General features: G+C 33.4%; 1 protein-coding gene and 1 non-coding gene across 10 annotated transcripts; one reads left to right on the top strand and one right to left on the bottom strand.

Moving 5' to 3' along the window:
• Positions 1 to 3,713: 3,713 nt before the first annotated feature.
• On the bottom strand, positions 3,714 to 3,797 carry Trnal-cag (transfer RNA leucine (anticodon CAG)). The gene has a single exon. It is a non-coding gene; the product is annotated as a tRNA-Leu (tRNA).
• Positions 3,798 to 4,425: 628 nt separating this feature from the next.
• Positions 4,426 to 25,798, top strand: LOC138333226 (myocyte-specific enhancer factor 2C-like). 9 transcript variants are annotated; one of them, XM_069281464.1, is made up of 10 exons: positions 4,426 to 4,529; positions 4,810 to 4,862; positions 12,872 to 12,975; positions 13,985 to 14,188; positions 15,007 to 15,150; positions 16,578 to 16,746; positions 17,199 to 17,338; positions 17,652 to 17,769; positions 20,572 to 20,683; positions 21,235 to 25,798. In XM_069281464.1, the coding sequence occupies exons 3-10, from the start codon at positions 12,922 to 12,924 to the stop codon at positions 21,443 to 21,445; spliced, it is 1,152 nt and encodes a 383-aa protein (XP_069137565.1). In that variant the 5' UTR covers positions 4,426 to 4,529; positions 4,810 to 4,862; positions 12,872 to 12,921; the 3' UTR covers positions 21,446 to 25,798. The 9 variants fall into 9 exon arrangements, with proteins under 9 accessions (XP_069137565.1, XP_069137566.1, XP_069137557.1 ...); XM_069281465.1 differs by having other exon boundaries at positions 4,427 to 4,529; positions 15,010 to 15,150; XM_069281456.1 differs by having other exon boundaries at positions 4,427 to 4,529; positions 16,575 to 16,746.
• Positions 25,799 to 26,032: the final 234 nt, after the last annotated feature.

Genomic DNA, 26,032 nt, shown 5'->3' with positions numbered 1-26,032 from the left:
AAAACCGTTGGCACTTTCAAATTCAGCCATTATATATCAATATCGTTTTTGATATTTTCAAAACTATAATATTCTTTCGTCTTAAATACTTCGTTTTCTCTCCTTTTCTATTCTTCTTCTTTTTCTTTTTCTTCTTATCTTCTTCTTCTTCTTCTTCTTCTTCTTCTTCTTTTCGTCTTTTACTTGATTCTATAACATAACAATAAACCAAAGTACAGAGTAGTATCTTAGGATATTGGAAAAGATAACAATCAAGTTATAACGCAATGAAATGCATTGGCCTCCAAAAGTTCTGTTACATGTACAGTTTTGCAAATATAAATTAAGTACAGAAATATGTAAACCTTTTAAATACGGGCATCAGTATATATTGTTTATCTTCTCTAACTCATTAATTGTTGGGTTTTTTCGAGAGTTTTCTCAGAAATAAATTGTTAGCGAATTTTTACACATGTTACAGCACTTTTGGAGGGCAATTTGGCTGAACTCTGAAAGAAATCAAACATAGGTCTGTGAAGTGGACAGGGATATTTTGGCCTGTCAACCCGAGGCTTGCCGAGGGTTGACGGCCATAATCTTTCACGAGGGTTGAGATATCCCTGTCCACTTTACATACCTAGGTTTGATTTTATTACTCTATTAATCTTAATTAAGGCTTTGTCGAGTGTTTGACAGCTTAAGAATCTTATCCCGAGGGTTGAGATCTCCTGTCTCACCCCAAAGAAGGTGAATGATTTTTTTTTCTCTTACCCCGTGCATCACTTTGTGTCTCTAATAAACGTGTCACTTATGCAAACGAGGATGACGTGACCTCAATGAGTCGCCGTCTTTGTGACGTCATTTCATTGTTGTCGTGACGTTATAGTACTATTACCGCGACGTCATAATACTGTTGTCGTGACGTCATACCATTGTTGGGCATGTGCGAAGATCTCGTGTAGCTTGTCTTTACCCTAGGGTGAGATTAATATAATATTTCACCCCCATTGGGGAGAGACAGGAAAATCTCAACTCGAGGGGTAAGATTACGTCATGATACTATTGTCGTGACGTCATTCATCTGCTGAGCATGTGCAGAGATCTCGTGTAGCTTGTTTTTACCCTAGAGTAAGATTAATAGAATCGTAATTTTTCACGATAGTCGAGATATCCCTGTCCACCTGACAGACCCTTGTAAGACTATATCAATCCATCCGCTTTCAATTTACACGTAATTACGCATATAATCGGTATCATGTTTTCATCATTATTTCTAAACTAAAAGGCCTATTAATGAACGCATGTATACTGGTATCCCACATCAGCAGATTCCCAAACGTACAGAATCGGGGAATTGTACATATATACAAAATCGAGAAATGACCAAGGGTCATTTGCAATATTTTATGTTTTGACTATAATGATATTGATCTTTAGGATAATTGTAGTTTATTTAATACATCTATTTTTGGCGTTCCATTCCATTTCTATATTATTATAAAATATTTATAAATACATCAAGGATTATACAAGGAGTGGCGATATATGTTGCGTTGTCCTCCGGGTCATAAGTTCAAAACTCAGGTGGGGCCACTGACAGGTACTGAACAAACGTGTTATCCTCGGATAATACGACTTTCTCCCTCTCCCAAAACCACATATCTATATTCTTAAATGACCTTTTCTGTTTGTGCGGGATTGTTATGCTGTCTCTTATGAAGGCTATTCTTCTAACTATAAATCCGTAACTGCAGGTGTACCTCAAGGTTCTATCCTGGGCACATTTCTTTTTTAGGTCTTAATATAACTAATGAAATTCATACAAATGTTAAACTTTTTGCAGATACATCATTTTATGTAATTTTAGAAGATGATGTTGATGTCCCATGCCAGAATCTCAATAATGATTTAGAGGCTATTAATGAATGGGCTAACTCCTGGAAAATTGAATTTAATCCTGATAAAACTGTCTCGTTAACAATTACAAGAAAAATGAGATCCCCTACCATCCATTTTTAATTATCAAATTATAAATGAACTAAATTGTCACAAGCATCTGGGTCTCTTATTCAAATCTATTGATTCATGGAATAATCATATTCACGAATCAAGTGAATAAAAATTATATTTAAATCTGTTCAAATTGAAGCAATGGAATTACTTACAGGATTGCGAAGTGGAACATCACATCAAAACCTTTATTCTGAAACAGGTTTGGAGCTTTTATCTAATAGAGGATTTAAGGATTAACTTGAATAGATTTTTTATGTTATGGAGATATAACACAAAAATCTGAGTGTACTCTAAATAAACCGCGAAGCGGTTTATGATGAGAGTACACTCAGATTTTTGTGTTATATCTCCATAACATAAAAAATCTATTCAAATTAATCCTTATAATTCAATTTACTAAAGATAATCTCTTCAACATTTAAAATTCATTTTGGGACTCTTTGGCTATGAAATTATTACGCCGTCATCTCAGCCAATCAGAAGCGACGTTAAAAACGGCGACGCCATTTTTTCCTTTATGGGCTGATAAAGTAAATTGTTAAGCCAATGAAAATGCTCGTAACAAGCAAAATTGAATTATATAAAAATAAACTTATTTTAATGTACAAAATATTCAATCATATGACACCCATATATTTATACGACATAGTCGCACCATTCATTAATGTTGATGTTCCACTTCATATTCTGAGGCACCAATAGTTTTTTAATATTCCTTGAATTAAAAAAAAAAAAAAAAAACCCACCGGAAATAGCTATTTTCCTGATGTCATTGTCATGCGAATTTGGAACTCACTTGATACTGATATAACTTTAGCGCAATCATTAGGTTTATTTAACAGAAAATTGAATAATGCTTATCCTGTTCCTCTACTTATTACTCCTGCATTCTTAAATTGTAACCCTAGAAAATTTAATATTTTACTTTAAATTTTCAATTATGGACTACTGCTAGTGATCTTAACCATGATTACTTTATACTGATCATGTGGTTATCATATTGAAGACTCTACCCATTTCTTTTTCTTCTGTCTTAATTAAATAAACTTTAGAAATTCAATTAATGATATTCACATCAAAGTGGGTTTTTTTAAAGTAAAGATTTACTTACTTCTGGAGATATTGATTTACCTGTATATGTAAAGGAATTTATTTTATCAAAAGTCACTCAATATATTTCGACAGCTAAATGTTTTTGATGATACCTTCAATCTCACTATGTTAAGTTTCATGTTAATCAATTTATCAAAATACATTTTAATCCATCTAATGTTATCTACAATAATTCATATATAGATATATACATATATGCAAATTAAGTCAACATCACAATTCCAATTATGATATAATGCTTATGTCTAAGTCACTAGACTACTGAAATGGAAGGAAAATGAATGAGTGTGTATGAGAGCAGTTGAATAAACTAAAATAATTTCTTTAATTAATAGAATTATATACACCACTACGGAGAATATTTACATATGTTTAGTCTGTTATCTATTCCATATGTATTTTCATGTTATAAAATTTGTTGAAATGAAAAATGTCTTGTCGTTGTATTTATTTATGTGAACAAATATAAAAGAAATTATTACAGAAAATGAAAAAAATATGTATAAACAAGCAAACATGTCAATGACTTCAGGTGTTTGCATGGTTTGCAAAATACCGGTAATTGAATTGATCCTACCGCAATGAAAACAATAATTAAAAAACTTTAGTGTCAGAAGTGGGATTCGAACCCACGCCTGGAGAACCAGACTGCGACCTGAACGCAGCGCCTTAGACCGCTCGGCCATCCTGACTTACGTTAATGGGGCAGAAATGGTGTTTATAGACACAGAAGAAATATCTAGTGACTTTGCAAAATTCCATCAACTATTATTTTCTTTCCTTGTGGTTTCATTACGATTAGATTTGAGTTTTACAATTCAAAACCATAATTAATTATCTAAAGCTACCATTTAGCGACAAATACTGTTACAACAAGTAAGAACATGTCAGTTGTGTAATTTCCAAGAGTTACCTCCCATTAACTGATGTCTTCAAATTCTTTGGGAAAACGGACACATTAAAGGATGCAATATCTAATATTGTTTGCTTGTAACTTAAAGTTACATCTTATAAAATCATATGATATATCAATAAAACGATATTTGCAATTTGATGTATTTTGTTGCTATTTTATTTATGGCGATTACCTCAGTGTTATTTGAGAGCAGGTGACTGTATACATCGCCGGAAGTTGGCTAAACCACGATTAGATGTGAAATATAGTTCTATATTGGAATCGCTTTAATTTTTACTGTATTTCAAAAGAGTTTCCTATCAACGAATAGATTTATCTTCCATTTATTTTCATTCAAAAAGCATCTTAGTCAAATCGTATTTGTGTTCTTATCATTGTTTTAGAAAGTTCTGACGTCAATTTCCATCCGCGTACTAATCGCCATATTGGATATTGCTATAAATACCAAAGTAATTTCCATGCCCAAAATAGCACAACTTGCGGATTTTTGCAGTGGAGGATCCTACTGGTTAGTAAAAATAGTAACCGCTTGGTTATTTTTATAAACTCTTAGCAATGATCTACCGAAATTTATGTTTTAAGTGGTAAATATTTCAATTATCTTGTGTGTGTCGACAAAATGGTGGTTTGTTTGTTGATAAATTCCGGTTGCTTTGCGATAAACAAGGCGATCAAACATCTCCGACTCCATGTTTCGATTCCTATGAAACAGCAAGTAGAATTGACACTCGGTCTGAGAAAATGTCACAATCACTTGAGTTATTTTTGTTGTTTGTTTGTATCTGCAGAAACCCAGTGAATCGAGTTGAAGAGTTGACGTGTATAATTCTCTACTCAAGAGGTAAGATCCCGTGTGTGTCTGAGATTCATCGACTGACCTACAAACCAAGCTTGGCCGACATTTTCTCGGTCCTAGTGTTTGCGTTGAGCATTTCATCAGCAGTAATGTTAGAGCTCCGAAGGAAGTTGCCATTCTATTTTTATCAATATTTCCCTAGATTTATTTATTGTGACATGATTTGATATTTATATTTTAGATGGGATCTGCCTTGGTGCAGTAGAGAGCTAATAGTTTAAAACATCGAATTTAAGTTAATTTCTAAAATGTAAGAACTGTCAAGATTCTGATATATTTATTTTTAAAGAAAATATTTCAAACAATAAACATAATTATTGTCAGGATGAGGAATAAGGAATTAGTGAAATAGTTACCATAGTGTATAAAATCAAAAGAGAGGAAAAGTCAATATAAAATTTTTGTTGTTTATTTTTACTTCCTGGTTTTTAGCCCAGACTCAAAATAGATTTTAGCTTGAATATGTCTTTAAATTCTAGCTACTAGGCCTGAAGTTTGTTCATTGATAACTCTTTAGTTTGAGACCATTATATCGAAACTGTTTGCTAAAAAAGATATCTTATATGGGGGAAATTAGGCTTACACTGATGCAAATTTAGTTGCTGATGGTGCTCTAAGAAAACAAAAGATGAAGTTCTCCGAGCTAGATGAGGACTTTTCTATTAAAGATGCTCCACCGCTGACAATTGGTATTTTTTCACTATTAAAAACAGGAGCAGACGATTTCATATTTTTCTTCAATTACAAAGTTACTTACTTTACACCATTACCACCAATGGAAAGTTTGAGCTTCTAATTTTACTTCAAGTTGAAAATATGAAAAATAATTAATTGCATCCTGAAAAAAATCTGTGGCACTATATTCCATATGGAATGAAGTACTGATTGCGCATGCACCAAAGGCAAAATAAATTATCTTATATTATTTTTAGTGTTAATTAGACACATATATATATATACAAAATTAAACACCAATTATTGTTTTAATGATGAATGCCATTTTTGCTCTGTCGGTGGTGGAGCATCTTTAAAATGTTGTTACATAAACTAATAAAAACTGGAGGCTGAGTGGTTATTAAAGATGTCCGGATTATAATGTTCCACAAACCCCCATCCCTGGTTTGCGAGTTGGAATCCCAGAATGACAGTTACCAGGTATACGTACTGACCACTGGATGATGGTTTATCTCCAGGTACTCTGGTTAACCTGGCATGGTTTTAAATGAACTTGAACTGTTATATAGGGTGTGATGTATGCTAAATTAGTAAAACCTAACTTAAATGATTGTTGTCCTAGTCCCAAGTGGATCACTGCAAATGTACTCAAAAAAAAAAAAAAAAAAAAAAAAAAGATTATAAAATTCAACTTGTAAATAAATTCATAAAGGAAGGCTGAGCAAAAATTTGAATTTCAATCTAAACTGACCTTTCATGGAATCATAGTTAAATTTATACTAATACTTTTAAAACCTTGCTTACCATCTACCTAATGGTTAATATAAGGACCTCCCCCATTTTCGAGGCCAACAATTTCACCTACCACAGACAATGAAAACTGTAGGTTTCTTTTTTCCTATTTGATTTCTTTTGCAAATTGATTAATGCCAATAATGGCTGACAATATATGTGCAATTAATTTGAGAAATGTTTGTCCAAATTTGGCCTTAATCCTATTGTCATCATGCATCGTCCGTCGTCGTACGCCGTCCGCAGTGCGCCATCCGTAAACTTTTCATTCAGTGGACTTCTTCTCAATAACTGGAAGGCCCAGAGTACTCATATTTGGCCTGTAGGTTGCTGGGAAGGAGGGCTACCAAGTTTGTTCAAATGAATGACCTTGACCTTCATTCAAGGTCACAGGGGTCATAAAGGCTAAAATCTTAAAACATTTTCTTCTCAAGAATCAGAAGTCCCCGGGTACTGATATTTGGCCTGTAGGATGCTGAAATGAAGGGCTACCAAGTTTGTTCAAATGAATGACCTTGACCTCCATTCAAAGTCACGGGGGTCAAATAGGCTAAAATCCTTTAAACAACTTCTTATGAATAACTAAGAGGCCAAGAGACCTGTTATTAGGCCTGTGGCATGCTGGGATGAAGGGCTACCAAGTTTGTTCAAATAAATGACCTTGACCTTCATTCAAGGTCACGGGGGTCAAATAGGCTAAAATCTTTAAACAACTTCTTATCAAGAACCAGAGTACTGATATTGGGCCGGTGACAAGCTGGGATGAAGGGCTGCCAAGTTTGTTCAAATGAAGGACCTTAACCTTAGCTTCATTCAAGGTCACAGGGGTCAAAAAGGCTAAAATCTTTAAATGACTTCTTCTCAAGAACCAGAAGGCCAAGGGTACTGATATTGGGCATGTAGCATGTTTGGATGAAGGGCTATCAAGTTTATTCAAATGAATGACCTTGATCTTCATTCAAGGTCTCAGGGTTCAAATAGGCTAAAATCTTTAAATGACTTCTTCTCAAGAACCAGAAGGCCCAGGGTACTGATATTGGGCATGTAGCATGCTGGGATTAAGGGCTACCAAGTTTGTTCAAATGAAGGACCTTGACCTACATTTAAGGTCACAAAATCTTTAAAGGACTATGTTGTATTGTACAAATAGTCAGACGACCGTAAAGGCCCATGGGCCTTTTGTTCAATTCTAAGCACCCTGGGCGCTAATATTGGTTCGAATATCAGTATGTTCAATTGGCCAATATAGGGATTCTTTGGACAGAAAATTAAAGGGAATACTGGTAATTTAGCAGTTATTAAATGTGAGTTGAATTAATGTACAGGGTTTTTTCTTTAAGGATATATTCAAACAAGTCTAATTATGTCACACTGTGATAATATTTTTCCAGTAATCTTTGAGATGTCAGTTGGTTAATTCTCCTAAATTATCAAGTCATATCAGTGATTTATGGAACTCCTGGAATCATGATTAAAAGTTTTCTAGACTTGCCTAAAAAATCCTACATAAGTTGTTATTATACATCATGTTTATCTCATTTACAGGTAGTTAGTTCTCCGGGACATCCAGTAGACTTTCAGAGTAGGACTACCAAAAATCAAATTTGACTCTTTGGAAATTGCTTTGAAGCATGTGTACATAATTTGTAAATTACAAAAACTCAAGGGTCAACTGGATGTCCTACTCTCTGACAATAGCATTATGTAGAACAATTAGTAGTGTAACTAACAGTGTTTGTTATTAGAAACTTTTAAAGTTAGTGGTATTCAACCTGGTCTTTCCATTATGTATTTCAAAAGATTGCTGAAATGCTGACATGTACCTGCCATATCAAACTGATATATCCACTGAAATTTTGATGCAGATAGCAATATATGTCTATAGCTATATATAGGTGGAGCTCGAAGTTGACCTAGTGATGAGAGTTGCTGGGGTCATACAGAGGTCAATAGTATGGTTGGCAACACTTGCTGTATGTAGACAGCTCCTCCTCACTAGTTCATGTCTATAGATAAGGTTGGTCCAGGGACTATTAGGGCTATGTGATGAAATTTTTCTATTTCCTTATTATCAATCACTAAATATCTGTACTACAGGGGTCAGAAACAGGGCCACTCTTGATCTCGGACTCTTTGAATAAGGGGTCAGAAGCAGGGCCACTCTCAATCTCAGGCTCTTTGAATAAAGGGTCAGAAGCAGGGCCACTCTCAGGATCTTTTTACAATACATCGTTGATTTTAAAATGTAATTTTAAATATTTTGGTGTATTTTGATGACAATTCTTGTACATCATACATAGTTATTTATTTATTATCTCTTAGAGTCCCAAATATAAGGCTACACAGAAAATAAATAAAAAGAATTGCATAGAATATCTGGAAAAAAAGTTGAGGGAATTTATAGAGTACTTTGCTTAGATATAAAGATCGCAATCATCTGATTATCACCAATATATATCGCTGTACATGTCATTCTCACTCAGGCTACAGGGTATATACTCTGTTGCTTATAGATGTGGGCAACATGGTACAGGTATTTGATAACATCTTCAGTATTGTCAGGCGAAAGTTAAGGAGGTAGGAGAAATATGGTTTTAAGGGCATATATAAATTTCATTACCAGTAAGTATAAATATATGGTATGTAATTCTAAAGTAAATATTGTGCCAATAATAAATAAAAAATATGTTGGTTTTGCTGCTGTAGAATGGTCTTTAATCCTTATAATTTAAGTTCCATTGATTCAGCCACCAACTGTCATTATCAATTTATGAATACATTATAAGATCCACTTATTTAAACTATTGGCAAATGAGTCTGACTATCAGTTCCAAGGATGTGAACTATCAGTCATAAGATCAACTGACCCCTAATTTCTGTCTATTTGTACCACAGCCTCCCAAAAAATAGGAGTAAGACTTATCAACGTTAATCAACAAATCAATCCATTATCAATGTTAGTCAACACACGGTTACTAATACATTTATAAATGTCAGCCATGTCAAGGCTACTGAACAAACTACAATTCCTGACAGTCTTGCTTTACTTTGAAAATACAATAAGATGGTGATTAGTGAGGTTTGAATCCTCAGATTACTAATGTGCTTGTCATCAGTGCAGGTATTGTTATCTATTACCAATGTGGTTTGGTGACATGTCTCATGAATACCGTAGGGAGGTGAACGGGTGTATTGTGTTCTACCATAATCACATTCATTACATGCACACTAACGAAGGCTGGTGCCTAAGTAGTATTCAAGGGAAATAACGTGGCGGATGTAAAAAATGATTTTATGTCACGGTTCAACGGAAATAAAGTGGTGGATGTAAAAAGTGATTTTATGTCACGGTTCAACGGTTGGTATATACTTAATTGGTAATGTAGAGCAGACAAAGGTATTCAAAACTAAGTAGCAGCATTTTCTAAGTATGACATTTGTCTTATCACATATATATACTATAGCCAGCTGCAAATCTGATATAAAATGGTTGAATTATGAGATTTTAAATGGAATGGGAAACTCCAGTTACTACACCATTGTCAGGGAGTCAGGGTTGCTATATACGGTAGATCATACAAATTTTATTATTGCAACTGACCAAAATTACCATAAAAGATTAAGAAATTTGGAAAATTTGAAGTTCGTTTAATTATTGGGATATTTGTGGTAGATATATATACTGGAGGCAATGTAACTGTTAACGTTGTTATTATATTTTTATCAATGTATACTATATAAATCAGCTATTATAGAAAATAAAACAGCTTATATTTAGTAATTTATGATTTAAATTACATGTTGAATATCTAAGAAAAAAGAAGTTATCATTTAAACAGAGCATGGGTGTTTTTCTTGGCAAATTCAGTACATTTAAGCAAGCAAATCTTGTCTATCTAGAGGAAAGGAAGATGACATGTGTTAGCATGGTTCACTGTTTCCATATATCACCTGACTTTTTAGGAACCAATAACTTTGTCCTTGGTCTGTGTGTTTTCAGGGGAATACTACTATGGATTAATTTTATCTATATAGGCTTATACTGCTGCATTACATTCATCTATTATATCGTAATATCTTATGTCATTATACTTGTGAGTGTGAGTAAACATACAGAACCGAACATTGTAGGTGTGTGACCACAGAAATCACTTATACTTAATGTGGCCAGTATAATAGTTACCAAAGCTTACAATAGATAAACTAGAGCATTTATATCTCAGTTAAAAAAAAAATACTTGTGTTTATGTTGTTCTCATGTTGTTTAGGAACCTTTTGTTGGGGCTCAGATTACATCTCACTTCCAGGTTTAGTTACCCAGTTAACTCCTGATAACATATTTATCTGTGACACAGCAAATACCTAGGATATTAAGGTAAATCTATAAATGGAAACAATGGAAAATCCCACAATACAAAAATATGACATCAGCAGCACAGTATTGTTTATATGTGGTGCAGGTCATAACATGCCTCACTGACTAGCCCACACAACAGTGTGCGTCCTGGTTTAAATCTCTCTACCTATGACAGTGTCTGACTTATACAGGTATATAACATACAGGTGTATATATTATAACTTGGCTTCATTTCAAAACCGGAGTCGTTAGCAGATGATTGCGCAATATTCACAACACATGCTCTGCTTTGACACTACTTGGCTTTGTGATAACAATAGTAGAGCTGTGCTGAGTCATATTTCAGTGGCGGGTAAATTGTCTGTGTACACTGAACGGTATGTAGTCGTTACAAGGTAGTACCATTGACCTAAATAATATCTGTCAATCAATTAAAAATAATATGATCAAGAAATAACAAAATATAGTTTTATCTTAAGATACTCTAATTAAGTCTATCAATAGAATATACATATGAAAAGGTTATATTCTATTTTTCAATAAATATATGTCATGAAAATTTCAAAATAAACTATTTAACATTATTTAGGCTAAATTGTTCATTACATAATTTGTATTATGGCAAAGAATTATTTCAGAAAATCTGCGTTAGGGTTGATGGTTCTTCCATATTTGTCTCTTGAAATAAATCTTGATTGATAATAAATACATCAACCCGGTAGTTTAGCTATCATTTTGGGGTTGGCTGGTGTGTAGATATATAGGTATGTGATAAATATCAGAATGTGTGGTCACCCATATAAGGTGTATGATAAAAATATAACGAGATAGTCATGTCCACGTCACCTTTTAAATTTCAGTCGTATTTGTGTACCTGTTTACTATTTCTAGGCTTTAAAGTCAGAATGACAGTAATTTATTTATCTCTAGTGCATTAAAGATGAGTTAGAAATAACTTCTCAAGGCAATAGAGACGATAAATTTGAATAAATTGTCATGGCAATGGAGACGATCCATTTATGGGTTGTAAATGGGAATTTCCCCTGCGTCTATTTACGCAGTTATTCTAGTTTCGTTTTGTATTTATAAAGAGATAAGAGTAACAGGTAAGTCTGACTAAGGCGTTGTATTTATATATAATCCATGGAAATGTAAATATATATAAACAGAAATGTTGGTGTTTTAGTGGCTAATTTGAATATTAATACATTTATACATGTTTATGAAGCAATAGTAACTTTGTATCACTACATTTTATATTTGATTTCTATACCTACAGACAAATGCATATATACTATTTTTCAAACATGGCAACTGAATTGGGTTTTTTATGATACCTGTTCAAAAAAAAAAAAAAAAAATAAATGTCTGAATAAAAAGAAATAATTTATCAATCCTTGTTGGTTATATAGATTGGTAGTGTTATGTGAGATATTCTGGTAAAATACAGGTACTGGCCATGCTATGTCTGAAAAAAATGTCTTCCACAACTATTTGTTTATCGGTCACGTATATGGTAGCTTTTTCTTAGAAATTTAATCATATGACTAACGAAATTTGTTGTTGATGTTAATTCTTGGAATCAATGATAGATGTTTACATTTATTACATATAACATTAATCAAATCTAGTTATACATATTCATGACCAAACCCTTCCATTAAAAACTAAAAATTGGATTAGACCCATTGTTAGTTGTTAGTCATCTTTAATTTGACCATCCATGATATTGGTTATTATTTGCAAAACATCCATTCTATTTTCTACTGGTGAAAATTTAGTTAAAGTATTGACTGAAACTTTCACATCAAATTGTTTTGTAATCAGGTGATATGAAGCAGATTTACAATTAAGTCCCCTTTAAATTCTCCTAGATATTTTACTTCTTATAGAGAATTGGTTGGTAGCTATAAATATAGATACTGCTAATGAAAACAATGATTTTAATGAGTGGTTCAGTGAAATTGTGTATGGAGAGAGATGTTTAAAAGAGAAAATATAATGGATATTTAAACTGTTAAGGAATTGGTAGCTTTAATTAGGACACACAATCTATTCACAATCATTTAATATACAACTATCTTCTTTTTTGGGCTTAAAATTTAATATCTAGGCCACTTATAAAAGACAAATTCAGTTTCCAAAAAAGTCCACATTCTATATATTTCAGGAAACTGATCCTACCTTACCAGTGGTAACCAATCAACATAACAGAGAAAGATGGGAAGAAAGAAGATTTCTATCCAAAGAATTAACGATGAGAGGAACAGACAGGTACAATATATGTGTAGATGAAATGATTCATATATACAAGTACCACATGATACCTGATAGCGTTTGTGCCAGACTAGTATGTAACTTATATCTTCCTGCTGAAATGACGTTAGCGCAGGATATGGTGTTATAGCATCGTTTCATCACCAATAGAAACATAAGAATCTGACACAAACGTTAAGCGTCATTCCATCACCAATAGAAACATAAGAATCTGACACAAACGTTATTATCAGGTATCACTTGGTAAGTAAATTTGTCCCTTTACAGATTACCCTTTAATTTTCCTTTTCTATATTACCATAATTTTATATAGTTTCTAGTCATATGGGTATCGTCTCTTCGAATGAATATTCAGACTGCATCACTTTGTCCTTACTAGTTACACTATTGAATAAACTATATATATCTCTGACCATTTCTTTTAGATTGACCTTTGATGAGCCTTTTACCCATATCCAATCTTAATCATAAGTAAACTGAAACCGCTTAAAATGCTTTATATGCTTAATTTGTATAAATTCGTAACAGACATAAATATTGATTTTGTGTAAACTTTGATACCGACAATCAGTCTCTTTAGTAACAGACATAAATATTGATTTTGTGTAAACTTTGATACCGACAATCAGTCTCTTTAGTAACAGACATAAATATTGATTTTGTGTAAACTTTGATACCGACAATCACTCAATCAGTCTCCTTAGTAACATAGACATAAATATTGATTTTGTGTAAACTTTGATACCGACAATCAGTCTCTTTAGTAACAGACATAAATATTGATTTTGTGTAAACTTTGATACCGACAATCAGTCTCTTTAGTAACAGACATAAATATTGATTTTGTGTAAACTTTGATACCGACAATCAGTCTCCTTAGTAACATACCTATATGAACTCTGGAGATCAGGTCATAGAATTTTTTTTTTTTTTTTTAACTTCTCCGAATTTATTCCGTAACCATTGACCTGATTTCCCTTCATGTAATTTCTGTGTTACTATTCAGGTGACCTTCACAAAGAGGAAGTTTGGCCTGATGAAGAAGGCGTATGAACTGAGTGTTCTTTGTGACTGTGAGATTGCACTCATCATCTTCACATCCAACAACAAACTCTACCAGTATGCCAGCTCTGACATGGATAAGGTCCTCCTCAAATACACAGAGTACAACGACACGGTCGTCAGTCAGACCAACAAGGACATTGTAGAGGTAGGTCTGGGACAGTTCACTATTGGTCTTAATGTGCCATGATAACATGGTGCATCTGGTAGCTTAGTACCATTACATGGTGCCATTATCACATTGAACAATTACTTATGTGGTGCTGTTAGTCACATGGTTCAATAAATAAGTCAGATGGTGTCGTCATATGGTAGAATGATGGTATGGTGCCATTGTCACAAGGTGTCATTTGTCACCGAGTTCTCTGATAATGTAATTATATAATCTTCAATGTTGCATGATGTCATTTTGGGGAATCTTGTCACAGGACCTCTTTAACTACATGACATTGTTAGTAAAATGAAGTCATCTGTCACATTATAAAATAGTTAAGCATTGATGTCATTATTTTTTAATTTTATCGGGGTATGAAAAAAAAATTGTTTGCAAACTGTGTGAATCCGCGTAGCGGATTCTCACAAAAGTTTGCAAACAATTTTTTTTCATAACCAGATAAAATTGAAAAATAGTGACATCAATACTTATAATTAATTTTATACTCTATTTCATTTTATACTCTATTTCATAAAATGAAGTATGTTTAAATGTAACATTATAGTGGTTTTTCAAGGGATTCTTTTTTCCGAATCAATACGCAACATCAATGTCTCTATTGTGATGTCACATTAACATCGGGGACATAAGGCACATTTAATTAATGTTTTGTCATGATTTGCTGCATGCAAACTCAGAATGGAATATTTTTATTGACAATTATATCAAATCCTAATGCATTGCTCCTAATAAATTTAATATTTGATATATATATATATATATATATATATGTATATATGCTAATGTCTCAGCAGATGCTAAACAAGAAAGACGCAAAGGGAGAAGGAGACGATGGTGATGATGATGAGTACAACCTGACGCCTCGTACAGAAGAATCCTACAAACGCATAGATCAGGAGTATGCCCGTGTCATGCAACAGGGTACCCCCGCCCATGTAAGTGTACCATATTTTCCTGAGTATATGTTGTGACTTTTTCCCCGGAAAATCGGGAATGTGACCTATACACCAGATGAAAATAATTACATATCAGATGCATTTTCAATCGTAAAATTGTTTAAAATTAATGGAAAACCGGCCAACTGAAGCGAGGTTGTTTACATTCACAACACATTCCTGGACTGATTTCGCTATCAATTTTCTACGGGATTGTTATAGAGAAAATAATAATAAAAAAAAAGTAAAAAATGATCAAATATCAAATAATAACCGGTGTATTTCCTGAAATCATGTCGCTATGATTTCAATGATATAATCAGCAATCAAGTTTATAAGTGTAAATTACATGTAATATAGAACATAATACCATGTATAAACATCACACAGTCAAATTAAACATCATTTAATCGATCTCTGCAGCGGCAAACACCCGGATCATATCCGGAAGTTTGCAAAAATAAGGCTTCGCTGAATTGCATAATGGGATGGCTAGTTGACATAGAACACTCTAAACAAAGTCAATTTTACGTTAACGATGCGAGCCTTGATATACAGTAATCATTTACATAACAATATATTTGATATGCGAAATATATCAAAATAGAGATAGAATACACGCATATGCACACTGAAGAAAGTATTTTAACCCATATACTGAAATATGAACAAGAGAAAGCGTGAAATAGTACGGCGGCCATGTTTGTTTACCCACAAGTAGGCTTACGTAATGTCAGAGTAAAATGCATTTTACTAAAAATATTTACATTGTTGTGAGTGTTATTTATAATCTATTTAAAGTATAAGTTTACAGACAAGTTTTAGTTATTCATAATCGATCGATAAGCATTATCATACTTCATTAGAAATCAATCGTATACACAGATGGTTACGTGGGTGCATGGGCCTAACTTTTAGGTGCAACTTATTTACCATTGTGACTTATATGTGTACGAAAACTGAAAAAATCGTAAAAAAGGCCCTTGCGACTTATACACAGGTGCAACCTATTGTCCGGAAAATACGTTCAGCTATTTTAGGTAATCTTAGTCATGTGATTTTGTATTATTACAGATCAAATTTATCAAGAGATCAGATCAAGCATAGGTTCCTATTACTATAGGTTGATGTTGTCAACAACATTTTGGAGTTGGTGACATCAGAATGTTTCGTTTTCAATAAATAGAATTTTCATTAGGCTAGTCAAAAAGTCTTTTCTTGAAAATTCAGAATTTCTTCCTCAAAATTTAGTTGTTTATTGGTGTAAATGTTTGCGGGTTGCAGTTTTAATGAATGGGTACTTATTACTTGTGTGTATTATATTACCTAGGAATTGTGTAATATTACTTATATAATCGATAATTATGATTTGCTTACCTGTATAATTGATGATTATGACCTGATGATTATGTTGTGTCTTGCAGCAGATGTCCCAGGTACCTCAGATGCCCGTGTCTGTACCTGTGCGGCCAAGTGGAGGTGTATCCAATGTGTTCACACCACAGAGCATACCAGTACCTAACCAGCAACCAACCACAGGAACCGTCGTCCTCTTACAACCACCAGCGGCCCACAACGTCTCCCCAAGTCCTCCAGGTAGGATTTTCACAGAATCAAGTTAAAAAGATCGTATTTGTTTGAAAAAAAATAGGGTTAAACCAGAATTGTCTGTGTTTGAGATTTGGGATACAATGAGTTTTGTTCAAAATGTTGATGTCTGAGGTCCATGTTAACACCATGTCTCTCCCTTAGTAAAAATACATTGTGTTGCTAAGTAAATAATTGGATGGTACGGTTTGTGATGAAATTTTGCATATTGATTTATGGTTAATTTGAATTTACAAAAGAATCGCTGTAAAGAATTTTCAGCTTCAGATGAAATAGAACAATTTAAATGTGAAAATATTTCAATCATCGTGCAAAATTAAGTTGCTACAAAAAAGGTTAGTTTAGAATAGTGTATTTCTTAATTCTGTTTACCTATGTCTTAAAATGTATGTTGTTGCTATATGATAGAGTAAATAATTGATATCTGTTGATGTGAACAGCCAATAAGATGAGTGGAACAACAGCTACTGTAAGTCGAGTGTCCCCCACCACCAGTACTACCGTCACACAGCCAAGTAACAAGGACGAAGGCAAGGGACGACCAGCTCTTCGTGTACTGATACCTACAAAACCTGGCGAAGTAAGCTCAGAAAACTAGAGCCAAAGTGGTCATAGAGTTTAAACAACAGTATAAGATGAATTATATCATAAGTCAAACACCTCCTGGAGCAATTCCTTCAGAAAAGAAACAATGATCTTGTATTAGAACATTACTTGGCATAACAACCAGGTGAGCGATACAGGTCCTCTGAGTCTCTTGTTTTTGTCTGTCAGCAGCCAGTGAATCCAAACTTTCTGATATGGCATATGCCTGAAATACCACTGGCATTGTTACTATAAACTGAGCCCGAATTTTGATGACTTGAGCTAATGTTTCACTTGTACCTGTTCAGGTATCTACAAAGAATCCACTGACAACACTCGATACACCTGTGGTTAGTAATGCTACACCCGGAGGAAACCAAGCCCAGTCCATACCGTCCTTTTGTCTACCTTCCGGATTGTTACCCAGTAAGTAGTCTAGCCAAAGGTAAATACAGTGGTCCCTCCATCAAAAGACCACCCTTGAGGAATGAAGTGTTCTGATAAAAGAAGTGGTCTCTCTTAGGAGGTAAATTTAATATAACTATCTTAATTCACAAGACACTGGTCTTATGAGGAAGGATGGTCTCTTGCCAGAGTAGTCTTATATATAGGGACCACTGTGTTTGCATATTACAGAGTTTTCTGCCCTTGCGGGTAGGTACTGATTGTGACGTCATGTGTTTGCAAATAACGTCATACTCTTCAGAGAAAACAATGTGATTTGCGTTCATAATATAATGGTATCACAATGGATACCCACCGCCAAAGGAGCTTACTGTAACATGTAAAGACATAATAATTGAAACAAGGTGTACTGTATAGTGTACTTATTCACGAGTGAATAAATTTTGCTATGTTTACGGTCAAGTGAAGGACTAGATATGGTAATGGCTCTTTTTGGCCCCTAAATCAACCAAATTTCAAGTATTTAGAAATTAAGTTTCTGCGTTTGAAATATTGAATACGCCCCTGATAAAAACTTAATGATATTTTTGTTGACAGAAAGTTTGTTTTTGCTATATAACCATGGTAACTTTGCAGAAGTTATGCAAATTTGAAAATTTGGTCAATTTTGGCATATTTTTTGATAGTTTTTCTTTTAAAAGCAATAGAGCACAACCTAGAACAAACTTTATATTTTAAGGGAATAAGCAGACACGAAGAATACATCATTTGGAGATATATAAAGTTTGTTCTGGAATGTGCTCTATGTTAACTAAATGAAAAATGAAAAACTGCATAAAAAAAGGCCAATTTTGATGAAATTTTCACATTTTGCATAATTTATGTATAATATAAATGGTTGCCATGGTAACTAGAACTGCTATATTACCTAATAGCACTATCAAATATGTCAGGTATGTAGTTAATATTTGAAATGCAAGATTAGCATCGTAAAATAACAGACTTTGAAAAATAACGGATTTGGGGGCAACAAAAGACCCTTACCATACCTAGTCCTTTCCTTGAAATTAATACCTGTGAAGAAAATGGAATGTCAATTTATAACTTATTAATGTTTGAAATTGGTATATTGTAAAATTGAGGATACGTATCAAGGATCCTCCCGCAGGAAACTGTGAGATTTTCTTACCGCAAAATTTTACAAATACAGTTATATACTTAAGTTGCAATTACAAAAATATTACACCAAGAATATCCTTTATCTCATAAAACTCCACAGAGAAAAAAAATAAGGCTAGACTTGAAAACTTGGAAATAAAGATAGCTTGGTAGCTAGACGTAGACTTTGCAGAGTGATACATATACTACAATAGAATTAAATGCTTTTGTTTAAAAATGTTTTCCGTTCCCTTTTTCAATGGATTTTTTCTGGTAAGGCCAAACAAAATTAATTTCTTGTTTCTCAGGCACATTTTTCCAAAAAAGGATGAGGGAGGGAGGCTATTTTTTTTTTTTTTACTATCTAAAAATGTGATGAGGGAGGGATTTTTTTTTTCTCAGTCACATAATAATATACATGAATCATGTGATTTGAAATTGTGTCAATTGTTAAATGCATAAAATGAATAAAGAAATCTTAATTTTAAACTATTGTCTTTATTTTCTGGTATTAAACTTACAATTTAAATTGAAAAACAATTGAAATACAACTTTATGTTCAATGTTAACCAGATGTACATAAGCAAGTGATCAGGACTCCCTATGTTTTAAGATTTGGTCTTTTTGCTCCCCTTTCGTTCCTCCCACACATTTCTCTTTCTTTTAAGAGCTTGTTTGTCTCTGGTGTCACAGATTTTACATATTGGATATTGGCTCTCCTTTATTACAAGGTCTGTGTCAGAGCCACAATGGAAGCACACAGGGGGAAAGCACTTCGAGCTGAAATAGGGGACTTCAATAGGAGTATCACATGTGATGTTACTTCTGACATATACTTTCGTTAACAATACATTGATTCTCTGTGCTTTTGAAGCATCTTCTGGTTGCAAACTTGAACTTGGAAAGCATTCTGTTTTTTCTCACCTGTTTTATTCCGACATTCATTTTCATGATCAGTTTTGACATTGTTTTCAGATGTAGATGCCGATGACCGTTGCACCTCGTGCAACGTTATTCTGACATAATGTCCAAACAGTTTCGTTGCTTCATTTACCTTTGAAGACATCATAACTTTGTCAAAAACGTCAGTTTTCCGTTTGCCGATAGCGGCCGGCACATGATGATCCGCGAATTTTGGCGGAAATGACCAGTCGTCGGGACCAAGCGATCCATCGCACAGACCTTTGTAGAGTTCGCCAAACGAACAAGTATCACTATAATTCGAAATGATTGTCCAGGGTAAAAGAACACTCCCAGAAAAAGATATTTGAAGCGAAATCATTATTGCTGCCGTGTACCATGTGCAATCACAAGCTTCTAAAGGATAAACAAACGTTTCAATGATCTGATTTGGGAGATTCTAAAACACGGATCGGTCAAGTTCCGGATAATGCGGGAACAAACGTCGGATTTTTTTCCGGAATTTATTTTTTCGGCGCGGACGTTTTTATTTTTTTGATTTCAATAAAAAGTGAGTGGTGCGGGGGGTTCATATTGGATGCGGGCGGGCCTGAGAAACAAGAAATTAATTTTGTTTGGCCTAATTGTGTACCTTGTCATGAATGTGTTGTCAGGAAAGTGAAAAATAAAAATATTGCGTAAAATTTTATAAAACAAAAATGTTTGTGTGTGTTTTGATCGTATATACCATTTGCTTGTGTGTAGGTGACTTACAGATAGACAGTGCTGATTTGGCTAAATTACTTGGAGGTATGGGTGCATCGGCGGGACCACTGACAGCAGCTGTACAGGCATCAGGCTTATCCTTAACCCCTAGGTAAGCTGATATCATAAGTCACATTATCTTTATCCTTCAAATTGAAGTGTTATTATTGATAATCTACAAAAATGATGGTGTTGATATACTTAATCAAGAAAATGTACTATGATAAAGATTAATGAAAGAAAGGTGAAAATACTAGTTTGTACAATCTATTTGTGAAAAGTGGTCTGATGCAGTCTATTCCGTATTTACCTATTACAGTGTTATCTGCCCTTTTGAGTAGGTATTCATTGTGACGTCATCTGTTGGAGAGTGTAACTTCAAACTTTTCAGAGAAAACGATGTGAATTTTGCTCTGACACAAAATAATGACGTCACAATGGGATACCTACCGCAAAGAAGGTAACTCTTTAATATACAAAGACGGAATTGTATTACCAATCGGGTTAATGGTTATTTGTATTTATAAGAAGTTGGTGAATGCTTGAATTTCTTAGAACAAGACTCAACAGCCAGTTTAATTATATTTCCTGTTTCATAATAAAGTGTGACATATGTGCTGTAAAACGACATCCCTGTCATTTCCTTTTTGTTTTGTTTTGTAGTAGTTTAGCACCTTCTGGAGTGTCTGGTATACACAATCTGTTGATTCCGGCGTCACAGGCTCAGGCCCTCAGGATCAGCCTCGCAGGACACAATGTTAAATCCGAACCACAGACTTCGCCAAATGAGGAACAAGACAGAACCAAGCCGCCATCATCACATAGTTCTGATGAACCGCCAGAAAAAATGCCCAGGATGTCAAATGACCGATGACCCCCTCCATTTTAGATATGTTTATTTCTGTAGATATTCATACATCATTATTCAGTGTAAATACTTCATTGTTATGTAGTGACAAACACGCAAATCCATTTGTAAAAGATGGCCGCTCATCATGTTCAGCATTCATTTACCTCTCTTGTTCAGGTGCCATTATTATAAAGCAAGTGTAATTTGATTGGAAGAACATTTGATTAATTTCTGTTTCGAAAGAGCAACATGGAATTATTTGTATTAGAATTGTATACATTGAGTTGAATTGTAGATCTTTCTTTAAAAGTATTATTGAATAGTTTTTGTCATTTTAGGTCTGCAAAACTACAATCAAAAGGGTAATACTCATTAAGTAAATTCTGTTAGTAAAAGTGTATTTATTAGTTTGAAAATGATGATCGATCATGGATACTGTAAAATAGATACTTGTAAATAGTGATGTATATTAGCTTTGTACAGAATTTTTGGCTGTACAGATATTGCATATCAGCCCCGTCATAACTATCATAGACAGGCATAGTGCTACTGATCAGACCAGCATCCCTGCAACACAACCGGCTCATATCCCTAACTCACTGCTGGCCATGTAGGTAAAAAATCAGAGGAAGTTTGAGAGTATTTGAAACATGTTAGAAATGCCTTTATCTCCATGTGAAATTGGATTGGGACCGGACGAGACAAATTAGACATTTGTGAAACTATGGTCCAGTCACTCCCATTTCATACTTTATAGATAACAGTGATACTGTAAACAGACTTATTTTAGCAGTAGTTTTATTTTAGCACTGTTTTTGAAACATTAAATCATGTTCAGAGCGAAATTTTGTAATTGGGTATGTCTGATCTTGAACTGCAGAATCGCGCTGTAACATTTATAAACAGTGCTAATAAATCATTATCTATAGTTTTTCACGTTTGTGCTAAAATCGTTTGTGCTAAAATTTAACTGCACTTTAATAAGTCCATTTACAATTATAAGAATACCAGTTCAATTAATGAGGTTATTGAGGGAAATGCTCTTGTAGAAGTCCTGTAGATGTGCCTCAATTTTAAGTAGTTCTACATAAGTAGTTACACATTGCAACTATTGTTGTCCTGACATAATATTTTTTGAAAAAATGCAATATTATGTATTATAATGTGGCTTGTGTTTCATCATATTGAAGTAATCTGAGAACTGTAAAAGTTGTTTTATTTGAAATAGGTCACATTTGTGTACCTTTATATGTGTAGAAATAGTGAAATTGACCTTTTACGGGGATAATTTCATAGTAAGTTCTGTCCTATAGGCCTGGAAAGAAATAACCTTGATAAACTTACAGACTGTTTGTCCTTCAATACCAAATGTGCCATTTTGAATTGATTATGTATCAAACCGAATGGAATATAGCATGTACTAACCAGTATGGTATAGAAATCATGGTCTCTGAGATTTTTCATTCTTTGATCAAATCATGCCATTTCCTGTTGAATTGACCTTTATCATATCAAACTTACATTTAATATCTTTGTTGATCAGGGGATAGATGAGGTGTGTTTACAAATAACATGTTAAAATTATCCTTAATCAAAAATAAGAGAAGAAAAAATCTTTAATTTATGGACATGTATCTTCTGCTGGAAGTCCAAATTTTGTTGTGGTTCGCCTTTTTAATTTTGGAACTATGAAAATAAATATGATATTAATAATGCAAAGTACATATACCAATCATATTGATATTTTTCTGGATTTGCATTAATATTGTTGAGTTTTGGATTTACAATTTAAAAATATATTGGTATTATTAATCCTATAATATTAGGTGTATGGTATACACGGAACTTCTGATGGGCAATGTCACAACGTAATGATTCATAGGTGTTGTTCTGTACCTCTAACTTTGTTGGAGCAGATATGTACTTAAGTCTTTCATAATTTCAGAAAGATACTGGCCAGTTCAGTTGTAAAATTAATTAGACAATTTTGATAAACAGCACAAAATAGACACCATAATTATCTTTCTTTTAATTCTTACTATCTGGTTGTGTTTTGCCTATGCAAGCAATTTTTATCAGCACAATTTTCGTTTTTGACTTTGTTGATATGAATTCTTAAACAACTAAAATTACAAGTCTTATATTTATTTGACAGACAAGTTGCTAAACACCATTCTTAACTTTGTATGAGAGGTTGTAATATCTAATCCATTTCTCTTATTGTTCTGATCACAATGTCCCATTGTTTTTACACTGCAATTTATTGCTTTCAACTGTTACAATATATGTTTGTATGGACAATCGTCAAGGTCACACTGACCTCATCAAGGTCACACTGACCTTTCATCATGTTAATGTATATAAACAGAATCATGTTTTTATTTTTAGATATTAATAGCAAGGTTAACATTAATGAAAAGTCTAACTTTGTTCAATTTTTCATACCTGGGTAACAAACACATTACTATTCATTTGCATATAAATTACCACTTCGTATAGATAAACCTGGTTTAAAATTTTCATTTAAAGATGCTCCACCGCCGACAAAGCATAATTGATATTCATCACTTGAACAATAATTGGTGTTTAATCGTGTATATATATGTCTAATTAACAGAAAAAATAATCTAAAATAATTTATTTTGCCTTTGGTGTATGCGCAATCAGTACTTCATTCCATATAGGATATAGTGCCACTGAATTTTTTCGGGATGCAATTAATTATTTTTGGTAATTTTAACTTGAAGTAAAATTAGAAGCTCAAACTTTTCAGTGGTGGTAATGGTGTAAAGTAAGTAACTTTTGTAACTGAAGAAAAATACTTAATCGTCTGCTCCTGTTTTTGATAGTGAAAAAATACCATTTGTCAGCGGTGGAGCATCTTTAAGATTAATATCATGTTTTCTGCCCATTCTTATCAATATATTAAGTTAAAAATTCCACGCCTTCTGTTTAGCTTGGATATTAAGCTTTTGGTAGTCGATCCTGTGTCTGATTGTATGGAGTGCCTTGGTAGTTCATTCTTAGTGTTGTATCTTAGAAAGACCCTTGTGACTTATACGCTGGCATGTGACATTTGTATGAAATGGTATCACTTAGGGTTACAGTGGATCACTTTGATTTTGTGAGATATTTTTCCGGATCATGACAAAGTACCAGTAGGTATTATTTCACAAAAGTAAATGTAAAAATGAGAGTGCCGATGGTCTGTAGTCTTCATTTGTTATCATAATTACAAAAGGTTGAGATTTTTGTGGGATCTCCCGTTGAATTTTGGTTACCAAGCGAAATTTAACTATATTAAATCTGTACTAATTTTAGTGTTTTAAACAAGATTGTGTCATTGTTATATTCTGGTAGAAAAAACTAGTGTTGTTTTACCAAATAACGTTATATCATTCTAATTAATCAGCCATCAATCTAATTACCATCGAGAAGAAAATTAAATCATATCTTTGACATGACTGTTTTAACATCATGATTTCACAGAGGAAGTGCAACACTGTTATTTAAAAAAAAAAAGGCAATAGATTTTAAAAGTTGTTTAATTTTATTTATCTTGTTATTTGCGGGTTATTTTAAAATGTTGATGCCAATTTTGGACTGGTAATTTATGATATTTAAATTTATATTGAAATTGTTTGCATGAAATCTGGGTTATCATTGATCTTGGACAAAATTAAGATATTACTGTAGTTTTTTTCCATGTGGATTTATAATCTCATTTTTTGAGTCATACTCATTTATCAGATCTTTAGATTGGGGCCACACAAGGGGAACTTCATGAGTTGTTTAGTGTATGTACATAGTGTACATTTATTTGTGAAATAACTCCCTGTGATGGGCCTCACATTAACAAACATGTTAGATTTGAATTATATGTTAATGATCATCTTTTAAAATTACCTGAATCATGACCGGGGCTACACAAGGGGAACTTCATGAGTTGTTTATGTATTTGTACATTAGTGTACATTGTTTGTATTCCCTTGAAATAACTTCCTGTGATGGGCCTCAACATTATCAAACATGTTAGATTTGAGCTGCATGATCATGGTTGGGGCCACACAAGGGAAATGTCATAAGTTGTTTATGTACATCAGTGTACATTGTTTGTGTACCCTGTGATGGGCCTCAACATAGATCCTGTAACCACTGTCATATATATATATGTGTGTGATGATATCAGTGAGTTGGCGTCCCCACCTCTCTAACTGGTGTCTAGTTAGCCATGTTTTCTATATATACCTTGATAACAGTACCATGCACTGTTAGAATCTTTTGTACTCGCACGCCGAGTAATGTATTATACTATTATATTGGTATTTTCTTCATGACACTGTTTTCCAGAAAATAAATGAGGTAAATCCATTGTAAGTTTGAGTCAATGTTGTTTATGGTAGATAATCATTTTGTATTGATTTTTATGTTCCTGTCATGAAATGTAGGGAGCATTTAGTGTTATTCATCTGGCATTTCTCTGAATTATTTAACTACCGGTAGTTCACTTTTCTTTTTGGATCAAGCTTCCGAGATAGATACCATACCATTTGATTGGCAGAAAACATTTGGAAGAATTCTGGACATATGAAAGTTGCAAGAGACAAACAA

This window comes from Argopecten irradians, chromosome 10, assembly GCF_041381155.1.
Source record: "Argopecten irradians isolate NY chromosome 10, Ai_NY, whole genome shotgun sequence".
Lineage (NCBI taxonomy): Eukaryota > Metazoa > Mollusca > Bivalvia > Pectinida > Pectinidae > Argopecten > Argopecten irradians.
This window is presented reverse-complemented; position numbering and strand designations above follow the sequence as displayed.